We start from the raw sequence: 14461 nt of genomic DNA on the forward strand, positions 1-14461 counted from the left end.
CTGGAACTCACTTTGTAGACCAGGCTGGCCTCGAACTCAGAAATCCGCCTGCCTCTGCCTCCCAAGTGCTGGGATTAAAGGCGTGCGCCACCACCGCCCGGCAAGTGTCTTTTCAAGGTGAACCTTTTGTAACAACCTATTGTCTAAAAGTAAGTACTAAACATAGATCAGGCTGTGCCTGGTGGTACATGCCTATTGTTTCTGCTACTTGGGAGATTAAGGCAGGAGGATCAGAGTTTGAGGCTAGCCTGGACAACATTTTAGGGGATCACACTTCCCCTCCTCGCCAAAAGTGTCCAATCAGAATGTAAACAAACAGATAAGCATGTGGCTGATAAAAACTAATTTTCTTAAAAAAAAAAAAAAAGCTCACCTTAATCAATAAACTTAAAAAAAAAGATTAATTAATTTATTCTATGTAAATGAGTACACGGTCTCTGTCTTCAGACACACCAGAAGAAGACTTCAGATCCCATTATAGATGGTTGTGAGCCACCATGTTGTTGCTGGGAATTGAACTCAGGACTCCTGGAAGAACCACCATTGTTCTTAACCACGGAGCCATCTCTCCAGCCCCATCAATAAACTTTCCATCCTGAAATCTTGGAACCAAATGAGGTATCACTATAGTTGTTGTGATATTGAGTGTTATGTTCAAATCCAGAGCTTCGTCCACACCAGGAAGACATTCTAACAATACGCTCGCTACATCCTTTCCCTGGGATGAACCTTTGGACTCCCATCATGAGGTACCCAGAACACTTGTGTAGGTCAGTGGAAATCCGTGCTTCCTTTACCAGGCAGAGGGTGCTGGGAAGGAGTAACACAGCTCTTTAGTATGATTCTCCCTTTAGCCCTCACCCTAAAACTACAGACAGCTTCAGTTGTCACTGAATGACAGGTACTCCAGAGCGAGGCCCTGGTCTGTATGCTCATTCCTAACACCCCCACAGTCAGTGAAAAATGAGGTCACGCTGGAAACTCAACAGAGGACTAGAGTCATTGCTGGGCCTTTTAATAAGTCATCTCCCAAAGGCCTGTCCCTCCTTTGTTCCTTGTTCACAGTAAATCCCAGGCCCAAATGTCTGATTTTAACTTTCAAGTACTGTTTAGCCAGTCTTTCCTTGCTGCACTCTCCAGTATTCTTAGAATAAGAAAACCAGTTTCCTAGAAAAGCTACAGCAATTACACACGACTTGGAAGTAAACACTCTCATATTTTGGAATCTTTAAGATGTATGAGCCTGGAAAACTTTGCAAAAACCCTATTAAATCTCCAGTAAGCTTGCATTTCAATTACTGCAAGGCTGTGAGCATCTAAGTAGGCCATATCAGCCACACCATACAGGAAATTATATCCCAGGAAAGCTCTGCTTTAAAAATAGGCAAAGGAAGAAAGGAACGCTGCCAAAACACACAGAGCTCTCCCGTTTGTTTTGATTTGCACACGGCATCTGTTTTATCAGGTGCAACCTGCCATTTGCAGGCTTTGGGGGAATGGTAGTAGTTAGGGAGGGAAGAAGTAAATTAGTCCAAAATGTTTGCTTTCAGACCATGCTTTTGAAGTAGATATCAGCAGAATTTAGGTCAGGACTAACTATCACAAAGACGCTGGGTTTGGGGATAAGCGTTGAGAATGGGCTTGTACATGCCCTAACCTGGCAGAATCCAAGCTGAGGAAACAGACTGGTCCTCCAGGAACACATACAGGCTCTCGCAAGCACAATGTAGCATTCTGCAAGCACCGAGAAGCCAGCTTTTCTGTCTTACAAGTTCATTTATTCAAAAGTTCTGACTAATTACTTTATACCAACTATGTTCTAGGTATCGAATAGTACAATTAAAGTAGCCAAACCCTTCCTATGGTAGGAGACAGACATTAAGGGATACAGTACTACCGGGCAGCATAAAATGATATTGAGATCAGAACATACACATGCAAAGAGGTTTACTACTGCTAAGAAACTTCCACAGGAAAAAAAAATAAAGTGAGTCTACAGATCTGCCAAACATGGCAGGACCAGTTTAAACAGGATGGCTCTATTTGGTGAAATTCAGGTGAACACAAGAACACTGTATTAATGTCCTGCTCTCAGAGAAAATAAGGGCTATTAAGATTTTTTTTTCCTCTTCCAATTTTTTACAGGACTTTCAAATACTTTCTAATTTTTTTTTCTTGTTTTTTTGACTCAGGGTTGCTCTGTGTAGCCCTGGCTGTCCTAGAACTGGCTCTGTAGACCTGGCTGGCCTCCAACTCAGAGATCTGCCTGCCTCTGCCTCCTGAGCATTGGGATTAAGCCAGGGCCAGTCCTATGGAAATTTCTGGTTGTGAGCCTAGCCTTTAATGGGTGAGCCATCTCTCCAGTCCCTATCAAAAAATTTTAACCTCTCAGTTCACGGTTGATCTGAGAGCTTCGAGGTCCTGCCTCAATGCCCTGTTATAAAATAGCCAAATCACTGTGGCCCCCAAAGTGTAATTAATCCCAAGAATGGTCACTGGCCGGTAATGAAAGCTGCCCCAATGTTTATGTGAAGTTAGAATGTCACCTATGTTAAAAAAAATTTAGATATTTATTTCCATTATTTTACGGGTATGAATGTTTTGTCTGATGTGTACTGTATGCCTGCCTGGTGCTCTTGGAGTTCAGCTGTAGTTACTGACTCTCTTGGAATGGAATCAGGGATATGAGCTATTGACAGAATCTAGGTCGTCTGCGATATCATGTGACTTCTCTCCGGTTCCATCACCTTTGCTTTTAAAAACAGGAGCACTGTTGGGGTTGGGTGTGGTGTGTACTCCCTTTTGTCCCAGTACCTGGGACACAGAGGCAGGTGGATCTCTATGAGTTCAAGGCCAGTCAGGTGTACACAGAAAGTTCTAGGGCAGCCAGAGCTACACAGAGCTCCCTGTCTCAACAACAACAACAACAACAACAACAACAACAACAACAACAACAACAACAATGGCAGCACGGTAGAACAGAGTGATTAGAAACCCAGGAGCTCTGGTGTGGACCCATGCTGTCCTACAAGGTCCTCCAGTGTGGTCTCCCTTTCCCCAGCATGGAACCTGCTTGCTCAAGGGTAGAGCTTCCTGCTCATTTGTCCTGCCACGCCTACTGTTGGACCCTGTCACTTTGCTGCTTGGAGGCGCACACGTGTTCGTCCTGCTACTGGACCCTGAGTTACTTGGCGGGAAATCGGGTTCCCTCCCCCTTCCTTTATAACTGAGTGTCTGGAAATAGTAAAATTGAGCTTTGATCAGAATGTTGTCTTAGCTACATTTCTTTCTCTCGCCGCCTAGCCCCTCTTCTCTTCCAGGTTTCCAAAATGCCTTTCCAGGCTAGAACCCAGGTTGTGATCTGCTGGCCGGACACAACACTCCAGGGTGAATGGACAGCAAACACGAGTCTGGATATTATTGGGGTTGGCGGAATGCTGCCTCCTTTCCTGGGAATAGATCCCTGTTTTAATTCCTACAAATTTTAAGTATATTAGGCTATATGAGAAAGAGAAAATAAGGCGGCAGATGGAATTAAGGCCAAGGATCAGACAACCTTGGGGGGTGGGCCCAGTCGTTCATGAAGGACCATACAAGAGGAAGGAGGAGGCAGAAGGCTAAAAGCCCAGTGCTGGCGGTATCCAAAGATCTCAGCCCTGAGCTCTTGGCTGCAAAGACACAGGGACTGAGCCTCAAGCCAAGGAATGTGGGCAGCTTCCAGGTCTGAACGACAGAGCTTCCACGGGAATCAGAGCCTTCGGAGGGAACACAGCCAAGTGGATCCATTCTACATTTCTGAACTCTAGGGATGTCTGGGATTAAATATTTTTGTGGCTTTCCATCTAGAGTAGTGTGGTGGCTGGGATGAGCAGCAACTCGACATGGTGATATGCAGGAGTGCTCTGAAGTTTGTGGGGAGTAGTTAAGTACTCATCCCTCATTCCAGGGAATGCACACACTGCACCTCAAGCTTGGTTTCTCAGAGTCTTGCTGTTAGACGAGTGAGTGATGGAGGTCTTCAATGATGTATTCTATTCCTTCCTGGTTTTGTTGTGCCAGGAAGCATTCGTGAACCTCAAAAGGCCACCAAGCAGCCGTTTCCCATGTAAGAACATTAGGGTCTCTTTATTACAAGCTTGGGCTCTCTTCCAACCAACCCTGACACAGCAGGACGGGAAGGGAAAGTGGAGCAGCCTCAACCCTCAGCAGGACAAGGTTTTATAGGAAATGGAAGTAAGGGAGGGGGTGTCTATCCTGGCAAGTATCTAACTGAATGTCTACTGTAAGTCCACAGGTGGGTGCTCTGAGGTAAGACAATCACAGTCTGAAAGTGCATCTGAAACAATCAGATTAATCTTTGATTAACTGTTGTTGGAAGTAGCTAGGGAGGAACTCAGGTCGTGGACTAGCTGAGCTGTGGTATGTGGGTGTAGCTTGGGTTCTGTTGCAGATCAAAAATCTCAGGTTTGTTTGTTTGTTTTCCCCTTTACGATAGAGGCCGGTCCCAAGATGGAGTAGGTTTGGCCTCCCAGTTCAGTACCTGTTCACTTTTCTTACTCACTGTATTTTCAAAACAGGAGTTTTGAATTTAATGGATTCTCTTATGCAGGCTAAGTTATTTTTAGCACATGAAGGAGAATTAAAATTTCAGAAGCATGTTATCTCTAATTGTCTTACATGTTCAAATAACCCAATAATAAAAATCTGAGTGTGTTATTAAGGGAATAAAACAGATGAAGTTACATTTTCAAGTGGAGCTGAGTGTGGGGACACATGCCTTTGATCTTAGCACTTGGAATAGAGAGACAGGAGGATCAGGTGTTTAAGGCCAGCCTCAGCTAGCTACTTAGTGAGTTAGAGGCCAGTTTAGGCTACTTGAAACCATGTTTCTAAAAGAAAGGAAAGGAAAAGAAAAGAAGAGAAAAGGAAAGGAGAGGAAAGGATAACACAAAAACCCTGATGCATAGTGGAAGCAGAGTAATCATTGTTTTATAATTAGATCAACCTCTAACTATCCATTTTTTTTAGTATTCATTTATACGTATAGGTAATTTATTTATGCTTCCCTAATACTTTTATATTCTTATTGCTGTCCATTTAGCTTGCTCTTTGGTCTGCCTATCTACCTACCCTCCTATCTGCTTACCTATTTGTCTTTATTTATCTATCTATCTATCTATCTATCTATTATATATGTATGTATCTATTATGTATGTGTGTATGTATCTGTATGTATGTATCTACCTGTCTAGTATGTATGTATGTATGCATGTATGTATGTATCTACCCATCTATGTATATATGTATCTGTATCTATCTACACATCTATCCATCTATCTCCCTCTACCTACTTACTTATCCATCCATCCATCTGCGATACTGAGTCTGTGTCTATCTACCCACCTACCTATCTGCCTGCTCATCTCCTTGTCAATCTACCTGGGACAGGGCATCTATCTATCTGGCTGTCTACCTATCTATTTTCTATTTGAGACACATAGAGTCTCTTCATTCTGTAGTCCAGGCTAACCTCAAGTCTTCAGTGATTCTCCTGCCTCATCTTCCAGAGTGCTAGGACTGCAGGCCTGGGCTTCTACAACGGGCCCTGGAATGCTTTAAAGGTGAGATGAGCCCATAGCTGAAAGACATACCACCCAGTTCTTCAACCGTACAGTTAGCTAGAATCAGAGAAAGATCCCACTGAGTACACACTATAAAGGAGCTTCCATTTATTAAGGTCTGGCCAGTAGTATACCCCATGGCTCATAGTCTCATGCACTTTACAGATGAGGGGTTATTCATACACTTTTGCCATTGGAAAAAGGATTCTAAGTAGAGAATTACACAGTAGAGCGAGCAGTATTTCACGTCCATTGAAATGAATAATAATCAGTGTTACACTCATATGTCTCTGGGGTTTTGCATCTTTGTTTTACTAGGGGCTCATTTCCATTGTATTTTTACAACAGTAATGGTAAATGACTTCCAGGGGAAACAAAACCAAACCGGTTCATCCCCAGGACCACAAAACACAAAGCAAACATAACCAAACAGGTCCTTCACCACAGGCAGCTTGAGAAATGCTGGAAACGGAAAGCAAGTGTTGTTTTAAAAACTAATATAAGCCAGTAGCATAACACGGCACTTGAAATATTTATTACGGCACCTATTGAAATATGCCCCTTCAAGCTACTTATAAAATGAATTTAAATTAGTATGACTTAACACGCTTCCATGTCTTAAGACTATTTTCCCAGTCCTGGATCCAAGAGATCTGTATCATAAAAGGATTTAAAAACTCCAGAGCTCACCCAACTAACTTCTTCACCTCTCATAAAAAATGTATCCCACCATTATAACTGCGGTGTGTAGGTCTATGCGTACGTGCAGGTCATTACAAAAACTGGCCTTATATGAAAGAGAAATGTGACTACAAATGTTGAATAGGTTCATTATGAAAGTTTCAGCTACTGGCTCTATGCAACCTCAAATACCTGTAGAGAGACTCAAGAATCAAGCCTGGATTTCTGATCTTTGTGATCACACACCGGGCTGGATGGCAAGGCTGCCATCCAAAGTCCTTACAAAGAGCCACAGTTATACACCTCCGAGAGCCCAAAACAGGCACTTAGACAGATGCTCACACGGGCATGTCCATGCCAGCGTTATTCGTAAGAGCCAAAAGACAGAAGCAGAACAATTCAGACGTCTGTCAGCGGATGAGCAGATAAACAAGCCATTGTTTGGTTTCACCAATACAATGGAGCACTGTTCCAACCATCAGGACCCACTGAACACAGGGAACACTGAAACATGCAAAAACACAGATGGACCTAGAACACAGCTCGGCAGCCGAGAGAAGCCAATCCCAACAGGTCACACTCACTCTAAGATTCCATTTAAGGGAACTCTCCAGGGAAAAGTGGGTGGGGGAGGGGCAGACGCCTAATGGGCCTCCATTTCATTTTAGATGGAGGAGAGCTGGAAAGAGAATGGTGTCTGTTGTCTGCCAGGCAACTGTGCAAGTTCTAAGTGCAATCAGATTGCTCGTTTTTGAAATGGATATTCTGGCTCCCTCAAACAGATTTTTTTTTTTTAAAGTGCCACAGTTATTGATGTGAGTTATCTCAGTACTGGGTGCTTATTTCTTTTGATTAACTGCCCAAGGTACACATTTGTTATTGTCTGGAAATGTACTCCGCCAAAACAGAAAACTACGCCAGGACTCGCCAGCAAGGAAGTGTATGCTAATACTCTGTTATACTCGGTGGAGGGTGGAGGAAGCGCTAGCTGGCTGGTGTAAGGGCCTGAGTTCAGAGCCCCCAAACAACACAAAATGGGTGCAGTGGCACATGCCTGAACTGGGGAGACTGGCAAGAAAACCCTAGGCTCTTTGGCTCCTTAGCCTAACTGTACCAGTTACCTACAGGTTCCCAGAGAGAAGACATCTACCTTCAGCCTCCATATGCATGTGCACCAAGGTGTACACACATACACAGACACACACACATACACAGACACACACACACAGCAAAAACAAAATTAAAAAAAAATTCATTATGAGAAAAGTTAGGGGGCTGGAGAGATGGCTTAGCGGTTAAGAGCACAGGTTGCCCTTCCAGAGGTCCTGAGTTCAAATCCCAGCAACCACATGGTGGCTCACAACCATCCCTAATGAGATCTGACACCCTCTTCTGATGTGTCTGAAGACAGCTACAGTGCACTTATATATAATAATTAATAAATCTTTAAAAAAACAGAGAGAAAAGTTAGCTTCAAACCTGCAATAGTCAACATGAATGGGGTAGGGACATGTTCAATCAAAAGTGCCACGAAAGAGGAGGCAACAGTGCATCTGTAAAATCGCAAAGCTGAAAAACTACAACCTTTCCTCCAATGCACCTTAAGCAGGCACACAAACCTCAGTCCACTGTGACTCAGGCCATTAGGAGCCCTGTGTCACTGCTCTTGGGAACTCTGAGCTCCAGGTGCCAGTGGTCAATGGAGGCCATTTGAAGCTTCACTGTCAGTTAACAATGCCATTTTAAAAAAATGGTTATTTCCACAACAACACTCCAGTATCACCTTTCAACCAAACCCATCAATCTAACTCTAAAACTGCAGCGCTTTCAAGGTTTGTGCTCACACCACATGAAAATCACGGAAGCTTTACTTACGTATTCCTTGACATTTTTCGTCTTCACGGCTTTGTAGGAATAGTACGCCGGATAGAGCATTCCAAACACCAGCCTGAAAAGAAAAATCCTGTTAATTCGATACAGCGGTGCTTCTAACAGTTCAAGATTTGACTCAGGAAATGTATTAGGATGGTAACATTCAGATGCAAAAAGGCCATTTTAATGAATTAGATACCAGCTTCATGGTAATAAAAACTTTGCTTTTGGGGGGAAAAAGGCTTTTTTTTTTTGTTTGTTTGTTTTTGAGACAGGGTTTCTCTGTGCAGTTCTGGCTGTCCTGGAACTCACTGTGTAGAAACCAGGTTGGCCTNGAACTCAGAAATCCACCTGCCTCTGCCTCCCAAGTGCTGGGACTAAAGGTGTGCGCCACCACTGCCCAGCAAAAAAAGGCTTTTAAAGTAAAGACAGCCAGAACTGCACAGAGAAACCAAAATAAGGAAAAAAAAAATGTATCTTTTTCTCATCACCTCACCAAATTATATATTATATATATATTTTTTTTCCCGAAGAACATTAAAAAAAGAAAATAAAAAAATCAAAGGTAAAAATCGTCCCATCTCTGGCAGCTGGAGAGAATCCCACTTTTATTATTATAGAAAGTTCACAATCTTTCATCTGTAGATAGCAAACTTAACGCACACACATATAATGTTGTGGGTAAAAAAAAAAAAAAATCTTCACACTTCAAACTACCAGCTGGATCAGCACTGGCTTTTACAGATGACAGACTGTGAGGCAGTACTCAGTATTAGTAACGATATACATTAAAATAACTAGGCATGAGGTGGGGCTGGATCTGAGAGAACTCAAGAGGGAAAAACAGGTGGTGTGTGTGTGTGTGTGTGTGTGTGTGTGTGTGTGTGTGTGAAACAGGATCAAAATACACTGTACACGTGTGTGAAATTCTCAAATATCTGTCAAATATAACTCTAAGCACCTAAAAAATTAAATTACCAACGGGACTCGATTGCATTTATTAAGGTTAGCAAGGACACAGGGAAAGAATAGACAGATATGTCACAAAAGAAAACTCTTTCCAGTTAACATCTGCATTCCCAATGCGATGCTTGTCCTTGAAGGCCAAGGACAAGCAATAATCAGTACGGTTATTCCCAATGTCGCAGATTCCCACAATATTTACCAACGTTGGTTACTCTCTCCGCAAACGGTTCTCTGAAATTACACCTCCTGAAGTAACCTTCACCTACTTCAACATACCTCCAGAGAGATGACTTCATTCTCTGTTCTTACGTAATCAAATCCTATCTGATGGAAAATTATGCCAGATAAAAAGAAGATAAAAATCACTATGATGATAATATTAATATTATTAATGGAAATTAATAATCTAACAATATCTGAGTTAGTACTGATTTTTTTCAAGCGCTTACTAGTATTTTTCCCCCCAGACAGGGTTTCACGGTGTAGCCCTGGCTTTCCTGTAATTCACTCCATGGCCCAGGCTGTCTCACACTTAAAGGTCCACACACACTGCCGCCAATACCCAGTGTTATTTGGATTATTTTAAATAGCTGCTTTATCTTATAGTTAAGTTTTACAGAAAAGTTAGGAAGTATACAAATAATTTCTATATATTCCATACAGCGCCCCCTCTGCCCCCATTATTATCTTACATTGGGAGCCCAGGCTTCCTTCATTTTCACATAGCAGCAGATATCCTAGGCTCCAGGTTCCCAGCAAGCACAGCACACTGTGCTCATACGACTTCACAGCTCTCTCTAGCCTGGACATTTTGTACTTTCCTTGATGCTAAGGTCATTATGACAGCTTTGAGTACCGGTCAAGTGTACGGTAGGAGGCTTCTCTATCCAGATTTGATGTTCTTCTCACTATTAGCCAGAGGTATGGGTTTTGTGGAAGAAACCACAAAGGCCAGGTAACATTGTTATCATGCTCTATCCAGGGCACATATTATCAACAGAAATCAGTGTCTGTGTTAACCTTGATCCGTTTTCTGTTATGTCAGATTTTGCCACTGTAAAATTTTGTTTTGTTTCTTAAGATGGAGGTCTTGCTATGCAGCCCAGGCTGGTGTTGAGCTTGTAATCTTAGGCCTCTGCCTCTAACTCCCAAGTGGCCATGTTAGATAGATGTGTGCTATCATTCCTGGCTAAGACAAGTCTATTTTTCTTTCTTTTAAAATATTTTTTTTAAAGTGTGTGCATATGTGTGTAGGTGGACATAAGTAAAGATGTCCCACTCAAGTGGGAAAAAGGCACTGTGACCTCTGGAGCTAGAGTTATAGGAGGTTGTGAGTCACCTGACGTGGGCGCTGGGGACCAAATTTGGGTCCTTTGCAAGAGCAGAAATGGCTTGTGACTGCTGAACCACCTTTTTAGCCTGCCTTTCTTTTCTCTTGTGGTACAGTGGATAGAACCTGAGGCCTTTTGCAAGTTCTCCAGCACTGAGCTATAGTCCTGGTTGATGAGTCTGTCTTTCTCTGAGTAAATATTTACATCTCTATTTTTAGTTTGCCCACAGCTTTTATTTTATATGTGTTTGTTTTGAGACGGTGCTTTCCTGGTGGTTTCCTTCGGCCTTGGTTTGTGGCTTCATGTCCCCAGGTCAGAAGAGAAATGGCAAGTTCTCTCCTGCTGGGGATTTTATCTTCAGCAACTATAAATGACACACTGACAATCTCTGCCTTACCTAGCAACAGAACCTGGTGATTGCCACCTACCAGAAGAACTGACTCCCAGTCTCTGGTTCTGGGGATTTTAGCCTTACCACAGAGCCCAGGGATTTTAGAATACAATCAAACTCCCTGGAGCATTGACGACAACTATCTAAGGGTAAAGCAGAACTCAATTCCCAGGACAGCCATTTGCCAGTCCTCACAGTGCACACGAGGAACAATCCTGTGACTGTATTTTAAATAGTCACATGCGCACACTGCACCCGCGGTGCCTTTCACTCTGGATTCTGCACACCACCAAGGCGTTGTCTTTCACACTGCCACAGAATCCAGGATCACCAGGGTGGAACTCACTGAGGCTATCCTCTGCACGGGTCTGTCACATCCTACCCTTAGACCATCCAGTCTGTCCCCCCAGGCCTGTTGGTTTGTCCTTGGTGACAGTAGATGTGCCGATTTGCCTGCTTTATTTTTTAATCTTATGAGATTGAAAGGGGCAGAAAGGCAGCTTAACTTGTTACCATGTCTGATGCTCTGAATGTGATTTCCAGAATCTAACCTGGTAGAAGGAGAGAAATGGCTTCAATGAGTTGTGCTCTGATCTCACACTCTCACTGTCACACACACACACACACACACACACACACACACACACACACACAGAGNAAAANAAAAAANATACCAANAAAAAAAAAAAAAACTCATGGCCAATAATACACTGGGCTCATGCCATCCAGCTGACATTTTGGCCATCCCAACGTGCTCCTTGGCATGCCAGCAGGGGACTTTCTAATGGATATGCCACACCACTGTGCTCAGGGATGTCCCTTGCAGACCAGCCTCTGTGGGAACTCCTCAAAATATAATTGAAGACCACTTCCTCATACAAACCATCTGCTCCATCCCAGACTCTCACTATGCCTCCAGCATTTCCACTCTGGTCCTGAGCATAGATATAGCTTCCTGCCTGCAATTCATAGCGCCCTAGCTCTTTCTCCCTGAACTCTTCCTTTTCTTTCTGCTTTATTCTTTCTTAATTAAGTCACACACTTCCTCCGAAGCGTCTACCTTTTAATATAGAACATTTGAATTATGGACATTCTGAATTTTATGGAAAATCTTGGCCAGACTTTAGTCATCCTGTATTTAGTTCAATAATTAGACAGTGTAATGTATTATTTAGTATACACTTGGCTTCCAAAGCAGATACTTTTCACAAATATAGTAAAAATTTGGTATTGATGCTCTGTCTACAGATGTTTTGCCCTTATTTTTGTTTGTTTGTGACAGGGTCTCATTATGTGGACCAGGCTGGCCTCGAATTTAGATACCAGTTTGCCTCTACCTCTGGAGTGCCTGGGATTAAAGGTGCCCGACTTGCTCTTATTCCTTAACCTCTACATTGGACAGAATAATCAAACAAACAAGTAGATTATCCTGAACACCTCTTCTTTGAAGTAACAAAAACCAATATTGCTTCTCGTTTGCAACTTGGGCAAAGAGTCGATGTCTTTATAAATAGTGGGGTGGGTTTTAAGGACTGAGCCTCTGTTAACCTCACGAGTTATTGTCCAATGTGAATACGAAAGTGACTTATTAGGAACACGAGTGATGTTTTCTAGGGGTTGTTTTGAAGGGAGGTGTTATTTCCTTAATGAGTGGGGTCTACTGTTAATGGCTGTAACCTGGGAGGTCGGGCATGGAGCCAAGGCATGGGGAGTTATAAAATGAAACTACATTTTAGGAGACCACCTACAAGAGCAACTTAAGCTTTACAAAGGGAATATTTACTCCATATAAAATTCACGTAGAAATTTGATTTAAAAAAAAAGTTATATAGGCAAAAAGAAATAGTTACTCATTTCCTCTCCGTCTTATTGCCACCGAAGGAGTGAAAACTTGGCCAAAATATTCAAGATAGCCCACACCTCCAGTAAGGCAAAGTGGCCCCTTCAATTGTGTGAACTGAAAAATGGACATGGTTAAATACCCCCCCCCCACACACACACACACTGTTTAGAAGGGAACACCATTATATTTAATTTACCAATACAATAATATATAAAAATAAACATTGAATTGAAAGGATATTACTTTTAGTTATCCATAATGGTGCACACTTATAATCCTAGCACTTGAGAGGCTGAGGCAGGAGGATTACTGAAAGTTTAAGGCCAGCCTGGGCTATCAGTCTCAAAAAACACAATAACCAAACCAGCCAAACAAGCATTAAAGTAAACTTTAGATTGATTTTATGCATGAGTGTTTTGCTTTCGGGTCTGTTGGTGTTCTGTGTGTGCTGTCTGGTACCCTTAGAGGTCAGAGGAGGACATTAGGTTCCCTGGGGTGCAGCTAGGGCTGGTTGCGAGCTGCTGTGAAGGTGGTGAGAATTGAACCTGAGTCCTCTGCAAGAGCAACAGGAGCTCTTAACTGTTTTTTTGTTGTTGTCGTTGTTTTGTTTTGAGACAGGGTTTCTCTGTATAGCCCTGGCTGTCCTGGAACTCACTTCGTAGACCAGGGAACTCAGAAATCCACCTGCCTCTGCCTCCCGAGTGCTGGGATTAAAGGCATGTGCCACCACGCCCGGCGCTCTTAACTGTTAAGCCAACTTTCTAGGCCCCGAAGTAGTCATTTTAAAAATAGGATAAACAGGGACTGGAGAGATATTTCGGTGGTTAGGAGCATTGTCTGCTCTTATAAGAGGACCCAGGTTTAGTTCTCGCGCCCCCACATGGTTCCAGGCACACATGTGGCATTCAGGTAGGTAAAATACTTATACCCATAAAATAAATCTAAAATAATTTAAAAAGTAGAGTAAACATATGGATTAAAGTAGTCATGCCTAGAAAATAAGACCAATAAATACTATAGTTAACTTCAGCATTACACCCCCCAAAACCTTTGTATCACAAGTTACGCTTCTAATACTGTAAGAGATTTCAAACCACTAACTGTTAAAACAAATATTGCGGAGTTCATTTGATGAGTCTCCATATGTCGAAGTATAATGTTGCTTGGCAAATTCTTATTTTCACTCCTTTCAGAATCAAACACATGGTATTTTAATATATTAAAGGACAAAAACAAGACAAACAAACAAACAAACAAAAACCCCAACCAGACTAGAGAGTAACTAAAAATGGTAGAAGTAATACCAAATAAACACAATGAACTACAGAATCAAAAGTCAGAAGGGTGGAAGACAGCAGCAGCAGGTTTGTCTGGATGAGTGTCTGCAATTAGCGTCCCACCCTCAGAACAACAGGAAATGCAACATAGTTACCAAAGCGTCCTCTGTGCATCCCACAAGGGCTGTTTTGCCTGCACTCAGACTGGAGCAGGGTTGACAAACCGGATGGACTAACTCATAGTGGTCGTCCCTTCGGCCCCATTCCTGTGGTAAGCACAGACCACTAGTTATTCACCACATTCGAATTCTGTGGTGTCATCTTGGCTCATCAGCCTTGTACCAACAACAGTCTGAAGTTCTATAGAGCCGCCTGTGACCAACCAGTACTGCCTTGTTCTAAACCTTTATTTCTCCATGAAGGCTCATCCTAGCATTAGATCAAGATTGACCATAGGTTATTTTTTTTTTTTTTTTTTT

General features: G+C 42.5%; 1 protein-coding gene across 1 annotated transcript in view; it reads right to left on the bottom strand.

Moving 5' to 3' along the window:
* Reep3 (receptor accessory protein 3) overlaps positions 1-14461 on the bottom strand; it is an 87333-nt gene that overhangs the window by 44357 nt on the left and 28515 nt on the right. The window contains exon 2 of the mRNA XM_021173853.2: positions 8178-8250. Coding sequence (XP_021029512.1) covers positions 8178-8250 — 73 coding nt within the window. The remainder of the gene's footprint in view (positions 1-8177; positions 8251-14461) is intronic.

Source organism: Mus caroli, chromosome 10, assembly GCF_900094665.2.
Source record: "Mus caroli chromosome 10, CAROLI_EIJ_v1.1, whole genome shotgun sequence".
Lineage (NCBI taxonomy): Eukaryota > Metazoa > Chordata > Mammalia > Rodentia > Muridae > Mus > Mus caroli.